This window comes from Trachurus japonicus, chromosome 11 (genome assembly GCF_045865225.1).
Source record: "Trachurus japonicus isolate A0001 chromosome 11, Traja_1.0".
Classification (NCBI taxonomy): domain Eukaryota; kingdom Metazoa; phylum Chordata; class Actinopteri; order Carangiformes; family Carangidae; genus Trachurus; species Trachurus japonicus.
The window spans coordinates 28,751,343-28,777,553 of record NC_140917.1 but is presented as its reverse complement, the minus strand read 5'-3'; the positions used below and the strand labels follow the sequence as shown (position 1 = coordinate 28,777,553).

At 41.7% G+C, this 26,211-nt stretch overlaps 1 protein-coding gene across 48 annotated transcripts in view; it reads right to left on the bottom strand.

Moving 5' to 3' along the window:
• Window positions 1-2,746: 2,746 nt before the first annotated feature.
• Window positions 2,747-26,211, bottom strand: part of adgrb2 (adhesion G protein-coupled receptor B2) — a 230,935-nt gene continuing 207,470 nt past the window's right edge. For 13 of the 48 annotated variants that reach the window (XM_085792214.1, XM_085792206.1, XM_085792221.1 and 10 more), the window contains 8 exons: window positions 25,232-25,271; window positions 24,766-24,780; window positions 23,414-23,586; window positions 22,043-22,756; window positions 19,572-19,607; window positions 17,388-17,501; window positions 6,509-6,562; window positions 2,747-3,839 (listed from right to left, as the gene is read on the bottom strand). In XM_085792214.1, coding sequence (XP_085648340.1) covers window positions 3,663-3,839; window positions 6,509-6,562; window positions 17,388-17,501; window positions 19,572-19,607; window positions 22,043-22,756; window positions 23,414-23,586; window positions 24,766-24,780; window positions 25,232-25,271 — 1,323 coding nt within the window. In that variant the 3' untranslated portion in view covers window positions 2,747-3,662. Of the gene's footprint in view, window positions 3,840-6,508; window positions 6,563-9,434; window positions 9,487-13,902; window positions 14,263-17,387; window positions 17,502-19,571; window positions 19,608-22,042; window positions 22,757-23,413; window positions 23,587-24,765; window positions 24,781-25,231; window positions 25,272-26,211 lie in introns of those variants that run through there. The other 35 variants (XM_085792207.1, XM_085792223.1, XM_085792197.1 and 32 more) reach the window with 15 other exon arrangements.

Below are 26,211 nucleotides of genomic sequence, written 5' to 3'. Positions count from 1 at the left end.
CACTTACCGTTCTTTAGGATGAAAATAATAATTCAGAACCTTGTTGAGCCTGAAGACTCATTGAGGATTGAGAAAAAAATGAAAAAAAATATGGAAAAGCTGAATGAAAGGAGAGTCATAAAGTTCACTTTAAAGTTATTTCTTTCTATCTGCAAGTTACCATGGGAACAAGTCTTTGTAGAGAATTCATCTCTATAAAATGTCATATATATAAACCTAATTCTTCTCTGTCAAGGTCAAATCTGTTTCCTGCTGTGATAGTGTAAAACCCATCTACTGGGACTGTGTAGCTGCGTTTGCTCGTTCTGTTTGGACACACTGTACGGTGGCTCTGGATTGTGAGCTTCACAGAAGGTCAGGTGAATGTGACCTTAGCTCGGCAACTTGAGGCCGAACCTGTCTCGCTCCTCTGGGGGAGGGGGGGCTGCTGTAGGTTCGCCTATCAGCTGATTAGCTTGAAAGGTTAGAAGGGCCCCACTCTTGTCTCGCCATCTGCGCTGCGCTGCTCTACTACCACATTAGGGATCTTTAAACAGATGGTTTGAGAGCTCCGTTGGAAAATGTCAGGACAAATCGCCATCCCCGGATAATTACTGTTTTGAGCACTCCCCGTTCTTCATCTGCACCTCTAGCTTCATCACTATATATTTTTGGATCTTTTTCCTTGGATACAGTTTACTCTCACACATGCTAAATTGTCTCTCATCTCTTTTCTCCAGAGAGCTGCTTTGAACATAGACAAACAACTCATCGAGCCATTAACGTTACAATGTACATATGTTCCTGCACACTCTTAAGGAAGTATTGGACACTGTGGGAATCTTAATTTCTATTCTCATAAATAACAGTTTGGTTGTTTTTTTGTTTTTCTTAAAGTGCAACCTTGTATTAAAGCTCAACTTTGGCAAAGTGGAGCTAGATAATTATAGTCTAATCAAACTCCCATTATTGTTGAAAGTTCTGGAGACTTGTGTCTATGTACAGCTTACATCTTATTTAGACACTATTCAAATGATGGAGAAACTCCACTCAGGGTGCGTCATAGCACAGAATCTGCTACTTTCAAAGTTACTGCTGTCTTCAAACAATGCAATGCGCCGTTTAAAATAACTTCAGACTGCAGCACAGCTTTTGACATGATTGATCACTGATTATGATCATTCTTGGGGGACTGGGAGTTGTTTACTTCCTACTTAACATTCAAGTCTTTTTCTGTTAAGATTTGGACCATCTGGACCATCTGGACCATCACTTCTGTGATTCAAACTATTATGTCCATCCTTTATTGCCACCAGGATATGTAATAGCAAAAACTTTCTTCAGCTGAATAACAAGACAGTAGCGTAGGGAGTAGAGCTATCCACTCAGAGCCAATGACATCCAGGCCCATCACTGATGTCATCTCTGATGAAAGGTTGTTATCCTGGGCTGAGGAACACTGCTTAATCGCAGTCCATCCCCTGTCTTAACGATGTCAGGCCTGCTACCAATGCATTGATCTACTGGTCGATCTCCTCAGCAGTAGGATGCTGCAGAGAGACTCTGCTGCTATCAGAAAAAAGATACAGCATTACAGCAGTGCTGGCATCCCTGCACTGCTCTCCCTGCACTGCAACTCCCTTAGATCCTCAGACCAGTTGTTTTTAATTGTTTCTTGCTTGAGATTTGTGGGTGAAGGAGATTGCGCCTTTGCAGTGGCAGCTCCAAAGCTTTAGAGTAGCCTTCTATCTTCAATCAAATGTTATGTAATCTTTTATTCTGTTTTCCTATTTTACAACTTTGCACATATTGTGATATTGCCTTGTATTTCATCATTGCCATTCATTTTCGCTTTTTGAGGCTTTTCTTTTACTTGTGCCTTTACCATCGATGTCTGAAATTTGTAAAGCACCTTGGTCCACTGTGGTTCTTTTATCATCTGTGTGGAGGACTGATTTGCTAATGTAGCAACAGCAGGAAACTGGTCGTCCTCTTGTAGCAACTGAAGTATGGATGTAGAATGTCAAGTAGAGAGCATCACTATTGGCTGTGTTTTTTTTTCCTCTTCAGTGTGTCAGTCACCTTGTAGCCTGATGTATGACTCACTGTCTCTCCGTTTGGCTCTCTCTTTCTTTCTGCAGGTGCTGTGCTCACAAGTCCAGGATACAATCACACAGAGAGGGATCCATGTGAACAAGGAATTATACTACTGGCTTCACTGCTAAAATCAAGATTTCATGCCTCCTGGGAGCGTGACGCTAGGGTGGGCAGAACGAGCAACAGGGAAGCAGAGAAGTGAAGGAGGTGTGAGACGAAAGCAAAGGAAGTCATGTGTGATTTTAAGTTGGAGAAAAGAGTTCCGTGTTGCACTGATCAATAGCTCGCTGTAAGCTCTATGTTTCTGAGGAATGAGAGATGCTAAACAGGACTAGAACGGATTCCATTTGGGCTGAGGATGACTGAGATATTATCTTTTTCTACCATCACTATGATTGGTGATGGCTGAAATGGATTCAGATGCAGCAATCTTTAAAGGCCTTTATCTCCATGCAGTGCGGGCAACAAAAAAACTGAATCTGCATGACAATCACTATCCTTCTTTTCCCTCATGGGTGGATAACACGCAGAGCACATTACCTCAGAAAGCAAGCTCACATCTATGTGCTGTATGTGTCTTAAATCACTTTTTAAAGTTCCACATGGGATAATCCTCAAAGGAAAGGAAAAAAATGAAAAAATAATGAAGAAAAAAACCCCAAACCAGTCAGAAAATAAATCTTTTCTTTTTGAATAGTTAAACCATAGAACACAACTCAGTTGGTAGTTATTTGTTTCAGTCGTATTATTTTTTTCATTAAAAGTTTTCAAACCATAGGGGAGGACATCTTTTAAACTAAACCATAGAAAATACACAGAAAAAAGGGGAAATACGATGTTGACACAGAGGATGTGAGAGGAATGGATGGATGGGATTGCTGAACTGGAACCTGAAAAAAGCAGAGGATGGCACATATCAATGAGCAGCTCCTTCCTATCCCCTATCCATCCAAAACGAGGAGAGAAGGAAGGAAAAGAAAAAAAGAGGAAAGACTGAGAGATTGAATACTGTCGTCATCCATTAGAAGGGAAAAGGAAATAAATGAAAGCAGGGTGCCTAGGGGGAGCTACCAGTGTGAGAAACCTCAGTGAGATTTTTTTCCCCTTGCTATAAAAAGAACTGAACGGTGCAGAAATATTCTTCGTTTTCTTTTCTCTTTTTTTTTTACCCCCCAAATCATCAAACAGTTGACAGAGATTTTCTTTTTTCTCCAGAATAAAATCAAGACATTTTTCTCAGAAATAAGTTTTCATATGTTTTTTTTTTTTTTTTTGTTGAAGTTCATTTAAAAATTCTCTCAATCACAGACGTGTCAAGCCCCTGTTCTTTCTTTTCAATAGTCTTTGCGAAAATATAGAGTAGAACAGTCCTCTTTCCATGTCTGTCCACTGCAGAAGTAAACAAATACAGTATGGGATCCGACAGAGCACATTGCAGGAGGCGGGGAGCAGTGTGTGAGATCTTTGCCAAAAATCATGTATTTATGTATAGCTTTTCAGAAGTTCAGTATCTCTCTGTGCATCTGTACTGTATCTCAGCATAAAAGTGTGTGTATTCCAGTGAGTGTGCGTACATCTGCGTGTCTTCACACTTCAGTCTGGAAGTCTCCCTCGGACGAGTCGGGAGTGTTAGCAGAGGAGGAGTCCCAGTTCTTATTGTGCAGCTCCATCCGGTCCTTCTGCTCCCCAGGCACGATGGACAGCTCGGGGGTCATGGTCTTGAAGCTGTCCCAGGAGCTCTGGTCCTCCGGGGTTGACTTGTCCTGATGAAGAAGAGGACAAGGACATGGGCCATGTAAGGAAAGGTTAGCTGTCACACAAAGCACATGTTCTAAAGTGCCTTTAGAGAGTGTCCATATCCACTTTTGCTAATTTAATGGCTGGAAAAAAATGGTCCATGGCTTAGTTGGTTCCACTGTCTTGCTTGTGTATTTTAAACAATGTGAGCAGATAGGAAAATCACAGCTGTTTCTGAAGTTAAGTCGTTGTTTCATATGAACTGGGTGGCATTTTCGCTTTGGAAATCAATCACACCATGTTCAAATTACCATGTTAGCTAAACCTATTTAGAGGATGCAAAGAAAGATCAACTTCAATATTACATGAATTGCCTATTTTCAACATTCACCCCTATAGTTTACATACCGACTTCCAAAGCCAGCAACCTACCAGGGGCCACAAACCCCAGAAGGCCCTAGATTACCTGTGTGGCAAGTGCTGTTGAACTGAGCAAAACCTATGAGCGAATATGAATTCAAACACAATATAAAGTAAACTGATAAGGGCCTTATTCCTTTCACCGTAGTTGTACCTTTACCAAACAGACTATTTGAACACAGATTTTAGCATCTTAGAGGAATCGATCAATATAAAAAAAAAAAAACATGTTTAGTGGTGGAGAGGTTGTATTAGAAGTCCATTAAATATAAGGTTACAGCTGGTTAGCTTAGCTGTTGAGTAACAGTTAGCCTCTGACAGTGTCAAAATCCACTTAAATTCAATAAGAAATTACAATTTAACATTTTACAAGCAGATGTCTATTGGACTCCTTCTTGGCAGACAACCAGCCAAAAACTCCAGGAAACAGTGACCTCGCTTTCATAAAGCACGTTTGTTGCACAGAGGGTATTCTCTAATACATTTGCTTGTAATCAAATTATAAGCAAACAAAATTGGAGAACTGGAGTGATGGGAAACCAGGGGGGCCACAGGTACTTGCTCTGGGTCTCCATTGTGGCTTAATTCAGCCCTGATTACATGTTTCAATTTCAACCACACACATTTCCAGTGCAATGATGATAATCAGACTAAGCTGTCGGCTTGTTTGTATCCTGTCTGATTATCTGGCCACTCGTGATTGTTGCCACATTGGGCTAAGTGGATTCAGCAATCAAATTTGCTGCAATCACAACAGGTAAAAAACGAATGCAAACACTTTGAAAAAAGAACCTCTCGCCTCTATACCTGGAAACGACAGTTTTGTCCTGTGTATCAGATTTGGAGATGGATACATTTAAATATTCTCTCACAGAAACTGAATTTGATGTTGTGTCTCTAACCTTTACAAATGTCAACATACAAACTGAGAGGTCCGAGAGGTCCAATGCTTATTTCTAAGAAGTTACCGTATTCAACCCCACAAATCCTAAATAGCAATACCATACCTACCTGAACTTCAAGATACCTCTTCATTTTTCCATCATCAAAAAACCCAGCTCATGATCTATTATTTACTGTACCTGTCCACTTTCATCTCCCACCTCTCCCAATCAGTAGCTTTTCAAATAAATTGATAAAAGCATGAACTCTGCTAGACCCGGGTCTGTGATTGCTGCATGTGGTCCGCAGATGTGGCCACCATGCATGTAAAATACATGTTGGGGGATTATCTTGAAAACAGAATTAGAGGTAGCATTATGCATCAGATAAGGGCCATTATTCAAATCAGACTCGTTATCTTGTGGAGATAATGATTTCACAGATACGAGTTGGGAAAAGACATGAGGGATTGCTCGCCCAGATGAGTCTTGGTGGAGCAAAACATAGAAAGACAAAAAAAAAGGAAGAAGAAGACAGACTAGTCGTGATGATTTTCACAGACATGATGGACTCAGCTGCAGCAGAGCTTTTGGACTCCATGAAGCTTGAATATTCATACTCTAAAGGAACGTTCAGAAGATGAATATTCAAAGACTTTTCAGCAACAAATCATATAAAAGATGTTTTGAAAATCGGATTCGAGAGCAAATTCTGTGATGTACCTTACCCTGCATCACTGTGCCTGTTTGTACATACGGCATGTAATCCATTAAAGGAGAGAGCACCACTGTGTCTGCTCTTCAGATCTACCTCAGAACAACTCTCATTTTGCTTCTTTCATTTTGTCTATTCCACACTCTTTCCCCGCAATCCTGTCTCTTTTACCACCTCATCAAGAGTGCTCACGTGTAATTCACTTTGAGCTTTTCACACCCTCAAACCCTGTCTATCTCTTCATCTGAGACACACACACACACATACAGAGTCAGTTCATTGATCTGCAGCAGCACAGCACTCCCTTCCCCTCTCTTGCAGTGTGATGATCGTCGCCCAAGCGCTAGGGGGCAATATCTGCCTGATTATCATTCTCCCTGCGTCACAGCCTGACAGTTGGTAAAATGAATACAAAAGGCATAATCTGGGAGCCAATTTGCATGCTAAATGCTGGCGAAGGAACATTTTGTAATGCAGGAGTGTGGGTAATGCTGCAGTTAAGCCCAACTTTATCCCTGGGAGACTAGGCTAACGCGATTGTGCTGCTACTGCGTGTCTATCCATTCCCTTTCGCCATCTCTGCCTGCCTCTATTCCCTCCTTGCCCTAAAGCCCCCCATCTCATCCCTCTCTCCCTCTCTTTCTCTCTCTCTCTCTTTGCCAGAAACCCCTCTACTTACACTCGACGAGTTCTTTTCACCTCCGGCAGACGAAATGCTCCATCGCTTTTCCCTCTGTGGTGATGAAATGGGAGGGAGGAGACAAGGAGGAGGAGGAGGAGGAGGAGGAAGGGGTTGATGAGAGACAGAGAAAGACAGAAAGGGAAAGAAAGACAGAGAAGAAGAAGAGGGGAAGGAGGGGGGGGGGATCACAGTCACTGACAACTCTGCCCTGAAACAATAGCATTGTTCCCACACCTTCAGCAGGTGAACAGGCAGTCGTTGCTTTGTGCTCACACTTCACCCTCTCTCTCTCTCTCTCTCTGTCTCCATCTCTCAATCCCCTCTCATGAGAGAACATAACACTTGTACACACCGACAACATGCACACACAAACAGAAACAGTGCACCATGGTAATACACACATTATCGAACTACGTTGCAACAGGTGGTGTGTGTTTTCTTTTCTCTTTTTTTACAGTAACATTCTGACCTGTGAAAGTTGAAGAAGAAAATTGAGGAAGCAAAGACGAGGGCGAAGGGAGAGATTTCAACAAGCTACTCACAGCTAATAGCAACTACATATACTACATAGAGGGATAAAAGAAGAGAAGAGCATGTGGGCGTAGAGTAATTGATACTAAATGCCATAACAGTGAATCTATTGTGCAGTGCTAGAGGCTTTATGGCTCATGTTTTCTAAATAATGTTAAAGAGGATAACTAATCTGGTTAAAAGTGCATGGAAGTGCTATCTACACAATCTCCATTGTTCATTTTTGTACCGGATGTGTTAACACATTAAACAGTTAACACAAGGCAATAAAGTGTACTTTGCTGACACTGCGCATTCTGCCTCCGACTTAAAATACATAAAGCTAACTTCCCCCTGCTCTACCTCTGCAGTGTTATCAGTCGTTTGTATTATGCTCCTACTGTCTTCGTGCGTTCCTTGGCTTGGCGCTATGGGTGGTTGGGAGTTTGGTTTTTTGTTCACAACATGCGCTGCTTTTCAGAAGTAACAAGTATTTTCCTACAGGGCTGGTCAGCATGGGAGCTGCTGATGAATCCAGCAACAGCGGTGCAAAAAAAGTTGTAAACACACATCTCGCAGTGTTGCTTGTGGCCAGCAGCTCAACACATACAGTATACACACATTCACACACACACACACACACACAGATATTCTGCCATGTGTATGTGTGTCATTAGGGGATTGGTGTGAGTGCTCAGGCCATTTGTTCTTTCTGAATCCCAGTCGACCTCGAGTCCGGGCCCAACTTGATTCCCTACGGTGGCTCTAACAAGGCGGCTAATATTGACCACACTGACGTAGTTTTTTTTTTTTTTTTAGGCTTGAAATTGTTATTTTCTACAAGTTTCTATATAAGTCTACAAGTTTTATGCTCTCATTTCAGTTTCTTGTCTCTGTTAAAAGTAGCAGACGAGTCCATTCTGTCATGGAGAGTTGTTTACAAAAGACAGAAAAACAGATTTTTCAGTGTATGCAAGATTTAAGATTCAGATTCACTCCCTCAGAGATTAAAACCATTTCTGTGGCTTAGCAAATTGCCTCAGGCTGTTTTGATCTACTGTCATATGTGATGTGCTCATTACCAACTTTGACTGCATTTATTGACAGATTAAATATATTTGGCATCTGCATCAGTGGTGGGATGTAACTCGATCATTTACTCATGTACTGTTCTATAGCACACAGCAACTTTTACATTAAACTGACAAAGTTGTTTCTACTAATTTTAACTAGTTCATATTTTACATTGAAACATGTAAATCATAATGAAAGATAGCACAGCACTCCCAGCTACAGTAAAATATTCATAAAACATCAGGCAATAATAATAATCTGCCAACATTAGACACACTAATAAGAAACACTCAGGTGGCATTTTCCTTCATTTAGCCGACATCAACTACTGCTTATGATATTTTTATGTCAGTATTAAATATTAAAATTACATTGTCAATACAGGCCGTGCGTAGTGTTTTCATACCGCCATATTATTGCTTCTACTCAAATAAAAGATTTAATTATCTTTCTCCAACACAAAGCTGCATAAACAAAACTAATCAAAAAACTGATCGACTTTATTTATGAATATATACTGTATATTTTGTGTGTGTTCTCCGTTCTCCTCGAGTCCAAATGCGAAATTATCTCCACTATTTTTTCACTATCATATTTGCTCCTCACTGACTTTTACACCACATAAAATATATCAGGGCTGGCAGACAGGATGAGCATTATCAGATACCTGCATTAGGCTGAACTGTTTTTTTTCCTGACCTGTTTCAATCACTATAATGAGTATCTTTATATATCTGCCGCATCAACCTCCAATGTGTCAGATGTGGTTATATAACCGCCTCTAAAGGTGAAGCTTGTGCACCACCTGTTAATGATGAAACCTGCGGTAAGGACAGTAATTCACTGATATCATCCCTGATCAAACAATGACCTACAGTCTTTCACTGTGGAATTTCAGGAGGCATCACTGGGTTATAATAGACCCCTGAATACAATGTCTTTCTAACATTTGAAAAAAAATTTGTGACAGATGCCAATTGCCAATTGTTTGGCTTAATGCCCAGCACTAGGAGTTATGGCCAAGCTTCACTAGATTGTGTGAGAAGATGCTGCAAGCATGACAACGCTAAACAGAAACAGAATAGAAAAACAGTTTGCATGGATTCAGTGGGAAAGCAGACGAGAAAAAGAGGATGCTACCACACAAACATCTAAAGCATTCTTGAGATGCCTCTGCAACAGTGTTGGTGTATGTGGCCCACTCTCTGCCACTCAGAGCCCCCCTCATTTGGACTGTGGAATGGAAAACCGTGTGTGGATGTGGGTGAGTAATGTGGCAGGCTGTCTGTGGGAGATGATGGGGAGGACGGGTGGTTTCGGGTAAGTGGGTTAACTTTACCTTTGTTGACTTGGATGCCCATGGTTCTGCTGACTGTCTGGCTACATTCAAACTAGGACATGACAACAAGCATGCAACAGAAGGCCAAGTCAGCCAACAAAGGACATAAAACAAGAAACACACACACAAAAAAAATGAAGAAAAAAAAATCAATAAAATGTAGCAGTAAGGCAAAGAAAAGACATACAGTGAGTATGTGTGTGAAGCCCACATGAAACAAACTTAAATAACATTTATACATGAAGAAAATGAAAATAACACCAAACAATGCAGGAGTAGAGTGGATACCAGAACATCTGTCATTTAACAGCTGTCAGTGAGCCACAGCTGGGTTATTCCAAGGTTTCTCTGTGTGTGTGTGTTTGTTTATTTCAAAACACCATCAAGATAATGACAGAATCCAGACTGCCAAATCAGCAACAGCATCATTTATTAGGAGGCACGAAAATAGAGCTAACTGGCCATGACAGTCTTTAGCACCATTTACCCTTTAGCTGGGAAGGAATCTGTGTCACAAGTAATAAGGCCCTTCAAAGGAGCCAAATCTGGAGAATGTAGGGCAAATAAATTCCATTAGTGCAACACATTGCAAACAAACGAGCAATCAGACACACAGGCTTGGTTCACCGCTGTCTGGGCCAGTGCAGCGCATTGGAATCCATGGCCAGTATTCCTATAGTGAAAATGCTTCCAGCTAGCGGATTCGGCCCTTTTCACCTCCCTTTAATTGGCCCAAGGACACTAAATGAGCTAAATTAGTATTGTGCCTCTTTGTGCACGAAGCCAGCGTTGGGCTTGTTCCGCCTGGGCTAACCGTCCCCTCATTAGGAGCCACTGATAGAGCCAGTGTGCTAAAGCTACACTCCGCCAGCCCTCAGTTTTCATGGGCAATTTATGTGGAAGGGTGAAAACAGTTGATGAGTTTATACTTGGCTCGGAGATGGGGGCAAGGAAATAATTAAAAACAAGCTAATGAGAAGAATTAATTATTCAATTAATGCCTCAAACGTGCCACCGAGGGCTGAGTTTAGAGGGAGAAATGGGAAAAGGAGGGAGATAGCAAGAGAGAAAATGTCAAGCCGGGAGGATGAATAGAGGGGAGAATGAGATATGAAGAGGAAGAAGAGAGGAGGACTTGCTTTATTGCTGGAATGTGAAATTGAAGCCCCTTAGCTTAATGCCAGCAAATTGACTATCAAGACCTATGGGAATTTGCGAGTACAGGCAAATTGCCCCCACTGAATCAACAAAAATTGGGTCTTTGTCATTTAAAATTATACATCTTCATTTTACACAAGACATCCTCGAAGCATACACATTACCTTTCCTAAATTCTCCTTCAGTGGCCTGAAAATATTGTTGGAATGTCAATAAAAGACACTAATGTTAACTGAGGATGAATAAAGAGAGCACCGCAGGTTGCACCTGTCTTATATGGGGCAGGCTGATGGAGGAGCCCTCATAGACTGGACTACAATATATTTCCATATGTGGCCTTGTAGAATAGGATTTCATTGCAGAATTCAGACACATGCCTAGAGCCATTTAGATTGAATTGCAAATACATCTCTCATAATCAGAAATTTCCTTGCCGTCCCCGCTCTGATCTAGCATGAGTGAAATCACAACAAAGTAGGGTACTTGTTTCCTTTGTCTTTTTCTCCATCCTACTGCGTTCCGCATCACTCCTCACTGTCTATCTGGAGTAGGAAGCCAGGCACGCTTCATTTAATCAAGAACACAGCAGACGACGGGATGGAAATATATCCCATTTGAGAGCTAAAAAATGCATCAGCCAGGCCATTATGCAGTGCAAACTCTCTCTCGCTCTCATATATACACACATACATACACACCCCGTCCATCCCCACACAGAGTGGCACAACACTGCATCATTGGGCACCGCATGCAAATTTGTGTTATGACCTTCTGAACCCTGTGGAGAGGATAGAAAACAACAGGCTACTTCCACAATGATAGAGGCCGAGAAATTCAACATTAGTGCAGGGACTAATGCCCGAACGTACTGCGCTGGGTACACACTGCATCCTCTCTGTCTTTCAGTAACCCCACTTACTCCATTTGAATCATGTCTCCATTATGGAATGCGCAATGAAAATGGACTCCATTCCTCTGATGGCCATATTGCCCCTCTCAAAGCATGCACTATACTTAAAACAGGATTTGAATTTATTTTTGTCATTAGCATTAATGTGAAGCCCACTTTCTATCCACTTATATTGACTATTATATATAATACTATACTGACATTACTCTTTTACTGGGGAAAACAGCTGTATATACATACAGTACTATAAACATATATACATGTATTCTAAGCATTTGATTCAAGGTCAGCCACTGTCAAAGGAAAACAATAGCTATGAAGTTTACATTATCGCATTATCGCTCACAGCTGGTTGCTATAAATCTCTCTGCATTAAAAATGTGAATATACAAAGTGCAGCCAGCAGGAGAGATATATGTTTGTGTCAAAACCTGGGCGTGACCTTTCTTAGTCATAGTTTACTATTATGGAGGAGAATGTAAAGGTCATGCATATGTTTAACAAATAATAACAACAGAATATGTAACAGAGGGCAACATGTACATTTGTTTATTTTCAGTCTTGATGAGTGTCTGCGCCCTCCTTTCTTTCCGGTCATGTAGTTCCCCTCCGTTTCTGTCTTTAACAGCCTCTAGCTATCAGCCTGGATAATACCAGTTATTGGGCCACATAGGGTTAACAAGTGTGAGGGGGTGGTATGGAGAGGAGAAGGAAAGACAAGAAAAGCATGAAATTGAGAGATTGAGGTATGTGGATTCTATCTGTGTGGCACATGTAATGCCCAAGACCACTTTAAGCCCACTGCACTTACACAGAAAATTGGATAAGATGAACAGTAAGAAAAAAAAGCATGGGACATTTTCTGATATCCACTCATCTCCTCAACACGGCCAACACAGAGATCCTACCTTTCCACAGAAGTAAAACGGATCAGGTCTCTTCTGACCCCATAAGCCTTTGTGATATTTCGTATACTCTTTCACCAGAACCCGTACAAACTGCACAGTGTTTGGCCATTTTCAGTGCCAATGAGCTAGTTTATGGAATAGAATATCGTGGTTTATGAGGTGATTAGAAATTGTTTTGCATGGATCATTGTCTTTATGAACTGATTTATCACTTGGTTAGGGTGTTTACATCATAAGGTTTAACTCAGGCACTGAAATGAACACAGTGAATATGTGGATTGTCACACCACACTAAGTGTGCTACAGTAATGAAAAAACAACCCAACGCAGCAAGACAACAGAAGGAAAGGCCTCATGAATGTAGGCCTATACCTTTTATCATGGAAGATTAATCAGGTCCTGCATCAGACCACCTTACAAATCCATATCAATCCATACCCATATCATCCCAATCATAGTGATGCCACATTGTATGTTCTAATATGAATTTGTACAGGAGTTGATGGAGGAAGAGGGTGGTAGCATTCATCACATGAATGCTGAGGAACAAAGGCTGTGATGCACTGAACTTTTACACCACCACACCACTGGGGGATCATCTAACATTAAGGCTCATCAAATACAGTTACTTCACTACGAGACAACGCTGACAGGAAGTAGATGAGCAGCCACATGGAGTAAATGTGTAGTTTGACACTGTTTGTGTATTGTCTTCAAACAGCTGTTTGGTGTTGCATGGAGACTGAAGCACCATGTACTGACTGTTCACTAAACTCCACCCACCTGAGTTATTGTTGCTACACCTGTCAAGCTTTCTTTCTCATCCAACACATAGGCTACATACCGTAATTCTTATATTTTGAAACAACAGATCCTTAATATGACAGAGGGTTTCACGTTTTTATGTACTCTAGCTGCAGCTAGGTAGCATTAAACTTTTTTTATGTTTTCAGCTGACTTGTTTTTAAATTCTTGAATGCAGAAAAAGTCAAAATTATAGGCTAACATACATGATATCCTACTGAACTGAAAGACCAAAGTTACATGTATAGTCAAAATGGCAGCCTCCTCATGCACTTTTTGCTACAACAGTCTTGTATTATACAAATATGGTATCTGTTATTTTGTATTTGATGTGCAAACTCAACTCTATCTGTTATTAGCATTAGCTGTGGGAGACTGAGTGTAAATTTCAATAATGAACAACACTGGTGCTGTTGTGGGTCAGATTTTAGACAGCAGAAAATTGCACATTAACTAACTAACTATGTGGTCTTTGGTGCAGTAATGGTCAGTCACAGTAAGCTACTAAACTTGACATGCTAATAGTATCTTAGGTTAACACATAGCCAACACAAAGTAAACACTTTCTAATTTGTAACTATAAAATTACATACAGTAATTTCTTACTATATCTATATCTTACTATATATTTTACTACAGCCCGTATGAGCACGCGCACACACACACACATAAAGACCCGCACCACTCTAGTTTGTGGAGAAATCCAAAGCTTGACAGGCTTGCCACAGCTAGTCACAGCAGTTAAGCTATGACTGCACAATCACTGTTTGCGGGAGGGGTTTAACCAACAGTCAATTACATGTGAAGTGGACATTACTGCTGCATGAAAACAGCTGCTGAAGAAACAGTGGCAAACTATGGGACACACATACAGCGACATGTAGCTCATCAACTCATGGGCCTGCATTAGAGTGAGTTAGCGGGGCTCTAGTGCACAGGGTTTATGTGGGGTTTAGTTTGTCTTACGTTGACTCTCTTTGTAAACGAGGGACGTCCTTCGCACTAGTGATGGCTCAGTGTTGTGTCTTGGTGGTGGGGGAGGGGGGACCTGTGGTGGATGAACATCCGCCACGGTGGTTAGAAGGGTTTACAGGGTGTTTAGGGTGTGGGTTAAGACACTGTTTAGGCACTTTAAAAGGAGAGAGAAGCCTGAAAAATTCTGGGCGGTTAATGATGTTTTGAGGTATCATTACTTGAGGCACAAGATCTTCATTTATAGGGAGGTAGAGAGAAGTTAGGGTTTCCTTCTGGTATTACTTGAAACAGGCCAACCTCTGTCATCATTTAAAGGTGAGATGCTCAATAGTCTCTGTCCTTAAGTGACCAAGCCAATTGACCATGTGAAGTTAAGGGTTATCAGCTTCCACAGTACTTTCTGCGTCCATCCATGGTAAGATATGCTAGTGAAATGCAATTAAGTTTGCTATTAAATCAGAGTACTTGTGTAATATATGTGAAAAGCAGTGTCAGTGTCTGTGATATGGCATAGAAGGCAGGTTATTAAAGTTATTATAAAAACGATTATATCATTGCCACTAGTCTTCAGTTTATGTGCTTCAAACACAGGCAGCACATCACACTGATCTTAAACATAAAAATGAGCACACAAACAAGAAGAGATAAGTGAACACACACACACACACACACACACACACATACAGCCTACAAACCATACACACAGGCATCAGCCCGCATATGAAAGGCACACTGATATGCAACTGTATGGACACGCACACCCACCCACACCCACACCCACACACTCCTCTCATCTCCATAATTACTCTATAGTCAGCATGTCTGTGTCTGGGGGTGACTCTCAAAGTGAGATGTTGACAACAGCTGAGCTGAACCCAAGCTGGGTCCTGTCAAAGGCCTGACACTGATAGCATTATCCGTGTAATTATTCACAGTTAAGTGAACTGCCTTCTTACTTTTAACATAATAGATTCAGATGAGTAAGCTGTTATCGATGCTGCCTTTTCATTTCATAACTAACATGACGTCACTACAGTAGCCCAAAGGAAATATGCATTCCAATTTGTCTTAATTGGTTTACTGTAAATGCAGCCTATTCATTATTTGCGGCTGGCCTTTCATTTCTTTTACGTTTGGGCATAATCTCAAAGCGCACCTGAGCTCCCTCTGAGGCATATTAGCATGCTGCAGCGCTACAGTTAAGAACCACAGACTTGTAATATATGGCTCGTGCCTTTGCAAGCAGCCTGCCATTTCTCTTCACTGCCATAAAGTATTTGCTTGGCATTAATGAATCGGGAGTCAGCCAGTGCCCTTCGTCTTGTGTTAGCTTTCTGCTACCATCTATGGTGTTTGGGTCAGTTTTGACCCGTGTCTTAAATCAGCTGTAAAACACGAAAACAATGATTTATCATCCCATTTGTTTCTGATCTCTTGGTTACGTTGTTAGACTTTCTTATCCATGAAAAGTTTTAACTCTCATTATTGTTCTTCGTTATAACCGGGTCAAAATTGACCCTAACACCACAAATGTCTTGTCTCAAATTTTGTGAAAACATTTTTTTTGTTTGTTTTATTTTGTTTAAATAGAGGTTCCTGACAAAGTCAAAAAGCCTTGATGCTATAAACAAATTGATGTGGTACTTGTATGCATTTAAAACCTGAAAACAGGTCACTGGTGAAGAGAAAGGTTAAGAACCACAGACTTCTAATATGGCTCGTGCCTTTGCAAGCAGCGTACCATTTCTCTTCTCTGCCATAAAGTATTTGCTTGGCATTAATGAATGGGGAGTCAGCCAGTGCTTCTGAAAATCTTGATCAAGATGTTGAGCAAATAAGGAGTGAAGGAAAAGGCCAGTTTGGCATTGGGAAAGGGCTGAATGTTTGTGTGTGTGTTTATATGTGTGTGCGTAGTATATAGAGTATGTGTGTAGCTACATGGCAAGGGGAATATGAGGGATGTCAGGCTGGCTTCTGTTCCTCTACTGGCAGTGTAAATTAGATGTGAACCAGCATGCTGCCGATGCCAGGGGAAAGTACACCTATCAAGGCTGACTAACTCATCATGGCTCTTCGCACTGAAGCTCTGCAGATGAGAGGAGTGTGAGTGTGAGCAGGAGTGTGTGTGTGTGCGCGTTTAAAGTTTAATGAAACTGGCCCTCTGAAGGTCAGTGCAGAGCAAGCAGGGACTCTTTCGTCTGCTGCTAATGGTGTATTAATGATTCAAAGATGCGTCTGTGTCTCGTGTGCACAGGTGCCCACCCAAGCATCCCACTGACACACACACACACATACAAACACCTACACACACTGACTCACTACAAGCAGCAACACAGGCGCACGCACACACAGGAAAAACAGTCACATACAGTACATAAACAATGAATCCATTAAACAGACATATCAACCAGTGTGACAGGCAAAGACAAAGCACTTGTGGGTACAGACGTGTTGTTGTTTTTGTGCATTATGGTGAGGTGGGAAATAGGTTCACAGGTATTAAATTGCAAAATTTGGATTTCATTAACAGGCTGAGATTGATTATCCCGCAGCTAACAGCTCATGAGATCAACTTTTTTGACAGGTGTTTAATAAGGCACCCAAACCGCCAGTGAGAATGAATTAAGCTCAGGCCAATTACAGAGTACACAGAGAGGGGATTTACAGTAAATAAGCAGAAATAGACTGTGCCTCGAAAGCTGTATTTATCCGGTAGTTATTGTTGAGTTCTCCACGGACAAGATAATAAGTACAACAATGAATTAATCAAATGGTAAAGAAAATATATAAAGTATTCACATTACATTCAAGTCTCCTTGTTAGAGCAAACAATGTTTGCACATTTCTAAGGCAGCAATTTGGGTGAGAAAAAAAAAACACCATAATGAATACAACCACTTTCAAAAGTACCTCATGTTTGTAAATGACTGGAAGCTATGCTTAGAATTTTTATGACTATAACTGTCTGAAAGCTGCATGTTAAAGTAAATGCAGTGTTGCTGAGAGTATTTAGCCAGTGTTGCCGACATTTTGCGAGGCTTATTACTTTCTGATCTGCACAGAAGTCAGTGTTTGCGTTCCTGTGTCAGTTCTTTAGTGTTAACGGGGTAGGAGTTTTGCGTTGTGACAAAGTGTGAAGGGAAGTGGAGGTGCAAAGGTACAGTGGATTCCCATCCCGCTTCTGGGCAATGCTCTTACCTTGAATGTGGACATGGCTGCGTCCCTGCTATACCTGTCTATGGTGTGGAACTTGGACGAGTGGTTGAGCTCATGGTACAGCTCAGAATGTCTTTTGCGAGTGTGCATCACTTTCTGGAAGGGAAGAAAGGAAGGGACAGCAAAAATGAACCAAATAGAAAAAAAAAGCAAAAGGCGGGAGGGGGGGCCAATATACGGGCAGGCAGGGGGATGGTAATGGGTAAATGGCTGAGGGACTGCAGTGATGCCAGCCATGAAAGAGGTTAGAAAGGGACGCTGGCAGATCAATTGATTGCTGGCTCATGCTCATACATCATCCACTTCTTCAGTCTTTAAGAATTTGGCAACTGGGAGTACTGCAGAGGAGTCCTTTAAAGTGAAAATTTGGTGAAAATGACTGACAGAGATGCCATTGTTACAGACTGGTGACTGCTAGCTGGTGGTCCTGTTAACTCAGGATTTTGTCTAACTCATTAAATGTCTAACAGATGGACTAGAATTTAACTCTGGCCCTAGCGAAAGGATATTTGACAAAAACTGCCTTCCCTGTGTTCTGAAAATGTCTGTCTAGATGGCAGCTGTATTCCAGATCTTTAATTCTCTGACAGCAAACTGTATTTGTCAGTGCCACTGCTGTTGTCTCGCTGTGCTAATGGGCAGTGCTGGAGCTGTTCGACAGTAGCTAATCGTCAAAGCAGCTTGCAAAGCTGAAAGTGACACAGGGGCAAGATGCCAGCACTCACACCCACACACTTACCGGCCAGGACTGGCGCTTAGCACTGGCTCCTGTGACTTCGGAGTGGGCACTCTCATCTCTGATCTGATAGGAGGATTGCTACTTGTCCCTTGCTATGTGTCTTTTCACTGCTGTGTGTTTGCTTTCCTCTTTGTCTTTGGCATATCCTTGTCTGTGCCGTAGACTTTTAAGTTTTCAAGAACGTGAAATGTAACAATTATATGACCTCAGGTAGTAACCCCCAAATGCTCAGTTAAAGGGGCACTCCACCAATTTTACACATGTAGTTCTGATAATCCTGATGTCATCATCAGGGTTATCAGGTCTTCGCTGGAGACTCTAATGAACCAAATCAAAGGACTCAAACTAAGGATGCCTGAGCTTCTGCTGCAATGAATTTTACTGTTGTTTTTGAAATGTCTCATTTGTGCATTGCCTAACTTGCAAGTGCAACAATAACTCACAGGAGTACTACTTTAAATGTTAGGTTTCCCCCTAAAAAGGACAATATTCTTGATTAAGTTTGAAACTTTTCAGAAAGTACATTTCTGACAGTGGGCAGAAAAAAAACATGGTTGATAATTGGCTTACCTTCCATTATCTCATGGAAGTCTACCCTTCTCCAATAAGTGTCAACCTCTTTCTCAAATGTCAATAGTCAATTGATGAGAAAAGAGTTGAATCCAGGAGAGCCAATCTCCTTGTTCATGCAGCAGCCACTAATGACTCTCCAGTAAAGCTGCTAGATAAGTGAAATGATCAGCCATAGTCATTGTTAGTAGCTTGTCATCACTCATACCCTCTATATGCAGTATACAGATATATCTCCGTGGTGGAAGGTGAATGTCCAGTCTTTACAACAGTCGAGATCACACTGAAATCGCACAGAAAGCAGCAGCAGTACAAAGGGAAGTACAGTAATTTTGACTCGGCTTTTTGCAAACATGTACTAGACTGGAGATTCACAGGACACCCAGGTCAGTTTTACACAGACATACTCACAAACTGACGACCCATGTCGTTCCAACAGATATAACCAGTCAACTAAGACCACAAACGTGTCGAACCCAGAACTGGATTACTAGTATTCATTCAGACACAGAAAGCACTCTACTTTGCTGTTTCTTCAACCAGGACCCAGACCAGAGAATGACATGACAACACCACAGAGCATGTCCGTGTGATGGTTTTGTCTCTATAGTTGATTTAAGGTTATTTCAAGACAGGTAATAATAGTCTTTATCAATAGGCCGGGCTGTTGGAGAAACAGCATACTACGTGAGGTAGGTCTGAAACAGTTCTAAATTGTTCATAATGCAAGGGAGACAGAGGTGCGAAGGGAGGGGTTTAGCAATGCTTTTTGCTCCTCTATGCGTTACTCAAGTCCTGGCAGAAGCACAAGAAAGCAGAGACAGGCTAATGACAGGGAGTGAGGTCAGATCTCTTACCTCGAAGTCCAGCTCAGAGTACCGTACTCTTTTCCTCTGAAAGAGGAGGGGGGCAGGGGGAGAGAAGAAAGCATCAATGACCACCCCTGGACCACCAGTGAACTTTAGCCTCCCTATCTCAGTCTCTTTGTGGATCTCTCAGAGCCATTGTTCAGAAACAAGAAGAGGGCTAATGTGTGCTGACTGCCCAACATGATACAGATATTCTTGCAAATGTCAAAGAAAAAAGCAAATGATTCAGTCTATTTCAATGTAATGAGATTAGTGAAGCTGAATAACCCAGAATTAGAATGAAATAATAATTTCTCGGCTCACATAGTCTCAAATACAATCATTTACAACTCTAGCATAAATCATCCTCTATGCTATTTTTGGGTAATTTGTTGGAGACGTTCCGATTAAAAGAGCTGCAACAAACATATGAGAAATGGTTTTCATCCTCTAATCTTGTTTGGACCCCACCGCTCTCCTCTTAAGTGCCTCCGTAGCTACACAGAGTGGCACACAAGCCACCAATTTAACAGCTGCAGACATTTCCAGCTCATCTGGCCCTGACATTGCATTGCATTACATTCCATCTCTGACTTCCTATCTGGCTCTCGCTGTCTGCCAGATTTGCATTTGGCAGGGAGAGGAGCTGCTCTCCACAGTTAGTTAAAAGCTGTATTCATTCTTTGTGAGGGCAGAGTTGCTGATCTGATGCTATGGCAGCCAAGGTTTTAAAAAGTAAAAAGGAATGCAAACAGATAGTGAGTTAAGTTTCCCTCTGAGACGTCCTCCTCACTTTGTGAATTCACCCATCACTTCTTAAAAACACAACTCAATTACCGTCCTCCCACGGAGAAATCCTTACCTTAAACAGAGAAATTCCGTGACTGGGTTTGCTTTGTAATATGGAAGACACGCTACATGCATATACATGTGCAGTATATTGCATGTTTTAATGCAAACACACATAAAGCAGTCATTAACTCACTCATTCACTATTTATAAGGAATCCTTGCTCCAGTGAGTTGATGGCATGACGATCCTATGGAAATACTCATGCAGCCACATAATCACTGGTTTTCATTGGTTTTCATCAAATAAAGGGCATTACGTGACCTCCAGCTAACAGACTGATGTATGAAGATATCTATTTATATTTCAATACACACTCCACTAGGCTCTATAACAGGATGATTAAATAATATAAGCTTGCAAACTTTTTTCCATGCTTTGACTAGATCATTTAGAGTTAAAATTGACTACCCTTTACCTAAAAACCAACAGTGAAACGAAACACTGAGTACATTTGCGTGATCCCTCCATTATGCGTCACCATGTTTGAATTGGGGAGTAAAACTCTCTGTGATTTAATCTTGAGAGAAGCGCTCTGATATCCATCTCCAAATCAAGCATATTCAAACAGGGTAAAATTATAGCAGTAAATTACATCCCACAGGTTTCTCTGCAGATTTTTTTTTTTTTTTTTTGGTATTCATGAGTGTACTCGTAGATCTTATGACAGTGATTTTTTATGAGTTTTAATGACTTGTCCTGAACGTCCTCAGTCCTAAATGAAGCATCTGCACTTTTCAGTAAAAGTGTTGTTTCCATCTCTTTAATCAACCTTGTGAGTCAGCGAGATGCCAAAGTGTGCGTGTCGGTTCACACGTCCATGTTTTTGCGGGCTTGTTTTTGTGTGTATATCAATGTGTGTGTGTGCGCGTGTGTGTAAAATTAAGATGGGCTGAGACATTCACCTGGGGTATTTCCTCTGATCCTGTCTGTCTCAGTCCATCTGCTATGCCACCTTGTACGGTTAGGAGGGGGTATTGCACACATTACACACACACACGCACACACCTACAGAAACGGCCACACACACACAATAAACTAAGAAGACGCTGTCTGTCATTATGAGAATAACTCATTTTAACGTTTGCTGTCTCAGTCAGCAGCCATAAATACTACTCAGCTGAAAATAATTGCAGATCTTATGGCAAAAACTCTAAGAGACACAACTGTGTTATTATCATAGCATATCTTCTAGACATGTTAATGTGTATACCAGCTGGACTGGATTGGAAGCCACACCAATGTAAATGTATGGTTATTAGCCATTAAAATGGACTTCTTTCAGATTTGCCATACATGACCCAAAGGTCTTTAACACCACAAAAAAGACTGATTACTTTTCCTAAACTAAAGATAGATATGAATAAGTTAATATGATTGTTTTGTATATCAAAAATAAGTAAGAATTAATATAAGTAGTGAATATGTCTTTTGTAGAGCATTTCATCCCTCTTTCTCACATCCTCTTATCTTTATGAATCCACTACTGTAAGTTCACTAATATAGCCACACCACCACCACCACATCCAGAACTTCAACCTGTGAGCTTATAGGTGAAAGACGGTCATAGTGAGGAGGTTCCACCACCAGTAGGAACCTTTCCTTGCCTCCTCCCTCAACCTCTCACCCACCTCCAAGGATCCTGCCGAGAGGCTGGTGTTGGCGTTGGTGCTGCCCAGGTTGCGTGGCAGGGTCCTGGTTCTCTCCACTGTCGTTCCCCCTGTTAGAATTTGTCGGACCGACGGCCTCTGGCTGGGCTTCAGCTGGAGGGAATGCCCGTGGGTGTGCATGTGTCCTCCGTGGGAGTGTACCAGACCACCCTGAGCCATCATGTGGCCGTGCCCGTGGGGCATGGTTTTGATCGTCCCATAGGAGCGGTTGAGGTTCATGGTGATGTTCATGTCGCCCACACTGGACGGCACAAAATCTGCCGGGTAGGCCTCGCTCTCGGCTGGGTGGAGGGTCAGGGGAGAGGGAGGCGGGGGGAAGGGAGGATCTTCCACCGCAATGTTGAGAGGCTTGTCCTCGCCCCCCAGTCCCAAGCCTCCTTGGGAGGAGGGCGCTGGAGGTTTGAGACTGACCGTCCTACGAGGTAAGACCATGTAGTCTCCCTCCCCTCCTCCGCCACTTCCTCCCCCTCCTCCTCCACTTCCTCCGCTTCCGGCACTTCCGTCTTGGGAATTGTTGGAGGAAGCGGGCGGTCGCGCCCAGCCCAGGCCGCTCTCGGTGCACAGGTAAATTGGAGCGCCGCTGCGCTGCTGCCCCTGCTGTCTCTGCTGGTCCACATTCACCTCCTTCTTTAGGGGCGTCTCACTCAGCTCATTGAGGCCTCCCAGCGGTGGAACCTGCAGGGAAAACAAGAAATGTATAAGTAACCAACCAACCAATTATTTATAAACACAACTTGAACTCAAATTCAAAGAACTGGTGGACTTCAAAACCGCACAACTTATGTTCAAAATTAACAACAACATGCTGCCTGACTGTATTCAGAAAATGTTCAATAAAAGACAAAGCCATTACAACCTCAGAGGGGTGTGTCTATTCAGTAAGTCAAAATCAGAACCAACACGATGTACAACGGTAACAGCTGTCAATCTATGGAATAATCTGGAGAATGATTTAAAAACATGCAGCACCATAATCTCATTTTAAAAGTAATGAGTAATGAGCTGTGATGTCTGCTATACTGTAAAGCTGTGTTTTTCTTCTCTTTTTTAGTTTCATTATTATTATTTGTTTGTTGAAGAAAAAAAATTTATTATTTATAAACAGGTTAGGCAAAATAAGCTAAGCTTCAGCCTACACCTTTTCGGTCTAAATGTCTTTTTAGTTTTTTTCTTTTTGTTGTCTTTAAAGACCTTGCCTAGCTGATGTATTTATGTGTGATCTAATTTCTATTGTAAAATGAGGTGACATGTCAAGACCGAAATAAACTAAACTAAAATCAAATGCAAAGGCAACATCTCTAACTCAGATCAGTGTAAACTTCAGTCCCGTACCTGTACGATGAGGTTGGGAGGGGGAATGTTCCCGGGGAGGGAGCTGAAGTTGACTCCGACTCCCCCCTCCTGATGGGCTGCCAGCTTGGGGTCATCCTCATCATCCAGGGAGATGCGGGAGAGGGTCCCAGTGATGGTGGCCGGATTACAGGTGTTGACCTCCTTGAAAATGACTGGGGGAAGAGAAGGGAAGACCCGGAGCCAGAGGGAGAAGGTGAAAAAAGAAGCAGAGATGAGGAGTTTATGGGTGGGGTAAAAGTAGAGGCAGAAGTAATATCGGGAATGGAAAAGAGGAAAAGATATCGAGGGAGGAAAGCAAAACACTGTTATTTAAGTTTGTGTTCAACTTTGATGCAGCTCTAAGACAGGCATCTCCAAAAGTTTCAGTTCTTGTATTATGAGTTTTGTTTCTGACACTGTGACCTTTCTTGCTCCATCTCAGGAGTTGCTGGTCAGCCAGGTTTTTTTATTAGCTAGGAGAAAGAGACCCTCAGCGCAAAATGCTGTGTGCTTGAGATAAAATAGAGCCAAATTCCCTCGCTACCAAATCCTGCCTCATATCTCACTCACCAGCATACAGCTCCCATAGCAATTGCATTGGTGTGTTTATGTGTTTTAATGCATACACATACATAAATATCATAAATAAAACAGAACATTAAACTACTTACAGTGCTTTTGGGTTAGCTTTCATGAATGTTAAAAAAAAACAGATGCTGCACATTTCTAGAAGAGCTATTCCAAAATTAGCTATGACATGCTGATGAGACACAATGTTTGATCACAACTAACATCAATCTATCATCACAATCAAACACAAATCAAACCATCTGGAAGATCATGCCAGATATCATGCTCATTCTGTCACCATCAGAGGAAAGAATACTTACTCTGTGGCCCCCCAAAAATCCAACTCTAGACCAAAGCATGTAGCAGCACAGACCATTTTCATGTTGACTGCATTGATGTGACAAAATGTCAGGCTACACATTTGATCAGAAAATGAAGCTGGATCCTGCTGAGTCGGAGCATACCAGCAAGAGGCGCTTGCTGAGTATAGAGCTAAGCATTTTCTCTGTTTCGCTGTTCCTGTTGGTGCAACGTGATGTGAAAGGGACTGGACATGTTGTGGGGAAATTTGATCAGTCTGATCCCATCGCATCTGCATCCAACAGGGGAGGCCCAGAGGATAACCTATAGACAAATCCGGTTTGATCTGTTTTATTATGTTGTTACTGTTGAATTCACTCTGTAGTTTCACCTACAAACCGGATTCGTCTATAGGGAAGACTGAAGTTTTCGGGGAGAGACCAGGCAGTGTTAAGTAGGTCAGTTAGAGGTGCAAAACTTACATGGGTGTCCTCTCTCTGCAAGGGTGGAGGGGGAAAGTGATGGTGTGTTAATATTTCAAAGCACAACTATATTGTGGTTCATTTGTACACATTTTAACACACACATACACACACATACACACAAAACCCTCATCACCAGTGAGCGAAACAGGTCCGCACATCATTGAGGATTGTTATTACCATGCACAATTAAACACCGTCTCATCCAAACATATGTTCGCTGAACACTTACTGGGCAAAATCACTGTGATTGATTAGCCATAATAATTTGCGCACAACTGTGCCAAGATGTAGCACATCATCTGCTGTCATTTCATTGACATGCACAGCCGTCAGCTAAGAATGTAAGAGCTCCTTCTTGCCTCTCTGCTATGCTAATCATGTGTTGGACAAAGGAAGGAGAAAAGAAAAGAAAAGAAAAGAAAAGAGACAGAAGGAAAGAGAAATCAGGTGGAGGAGTGCTCACCTGTTTGACATGCCAAGTCCACATCCTTCTCAAAATCCGTCTTGAGAGAGGGAGGCAGGGTGAGAAGAAGGGAAAAACAGTAAGTGTGTGCAGGTACATTCACTTCATTAGTAGCTGAACAAACCCGATGAGTGATTGGATCTCGGATGGTTGTGCTGTATCCAATGACTCGGATGCACTAATTTGACTCAATAGAGGAGGATGGGATCTGTTGCCATGGTGACACTTTATAACTCAGTCAATTAGAAATGTCCTCTCTGAATAAGTACAAAGAAAAAGAAAAGAAAAGAAAAAAAGTAGCCTTAAGTCATACCAGAAATGTGAAGTTTTAATCTTTTCATAGTGCATTTGTCCAAACTCAAAAAGAACAAGGCAGAACAGAGAGAACTGAGTCTGACTGCACACACTGCTGCCACTTTGTTCACGATGTGTATCAGTTCACAGCAGCAGTTCCAAATTCTGATTTTGAGAGAGACTGAGAAACTGAGTTTTTTTGTTGCCAGGTATATAATGCCACTTTATGCCTCATCATTCATCTTGGTATCGTTTGAATGGAAACGGGGCAGAAATTTACACAGCAGCAAAAGTTATTATCTGCGGTGCCAATTGAAGCAAGACTTTGTTGTAGTCTGGTGGAGTTTTCTTTAACTGATAAAAAATATATAGCCTAATGTGAGAGTCCAACTGTTTTTACAGATCATTAATTCCTAAACAGCAGTGTACATCCAAACATCACAGAGGAACCTGCTGCGAATATTTAGATAATATTTTGGGCACAGTAAAATGTGATTATTTTAGCTTGCTTTGAAACTAGATTTCACTTGAGGAATGCAAGCTGGCACCGCTCCGGGGGAAAGGACACAGTCCGAAAAAACCCAGAAGGCATTGCACTAAATGAAGAAGTATTGTTTCCAAAATGGCCACCTCTCAAGTTTTCCCTAAACTTTAGTGAAAGTGAAGCTCATTGTTATGCAGTTGTG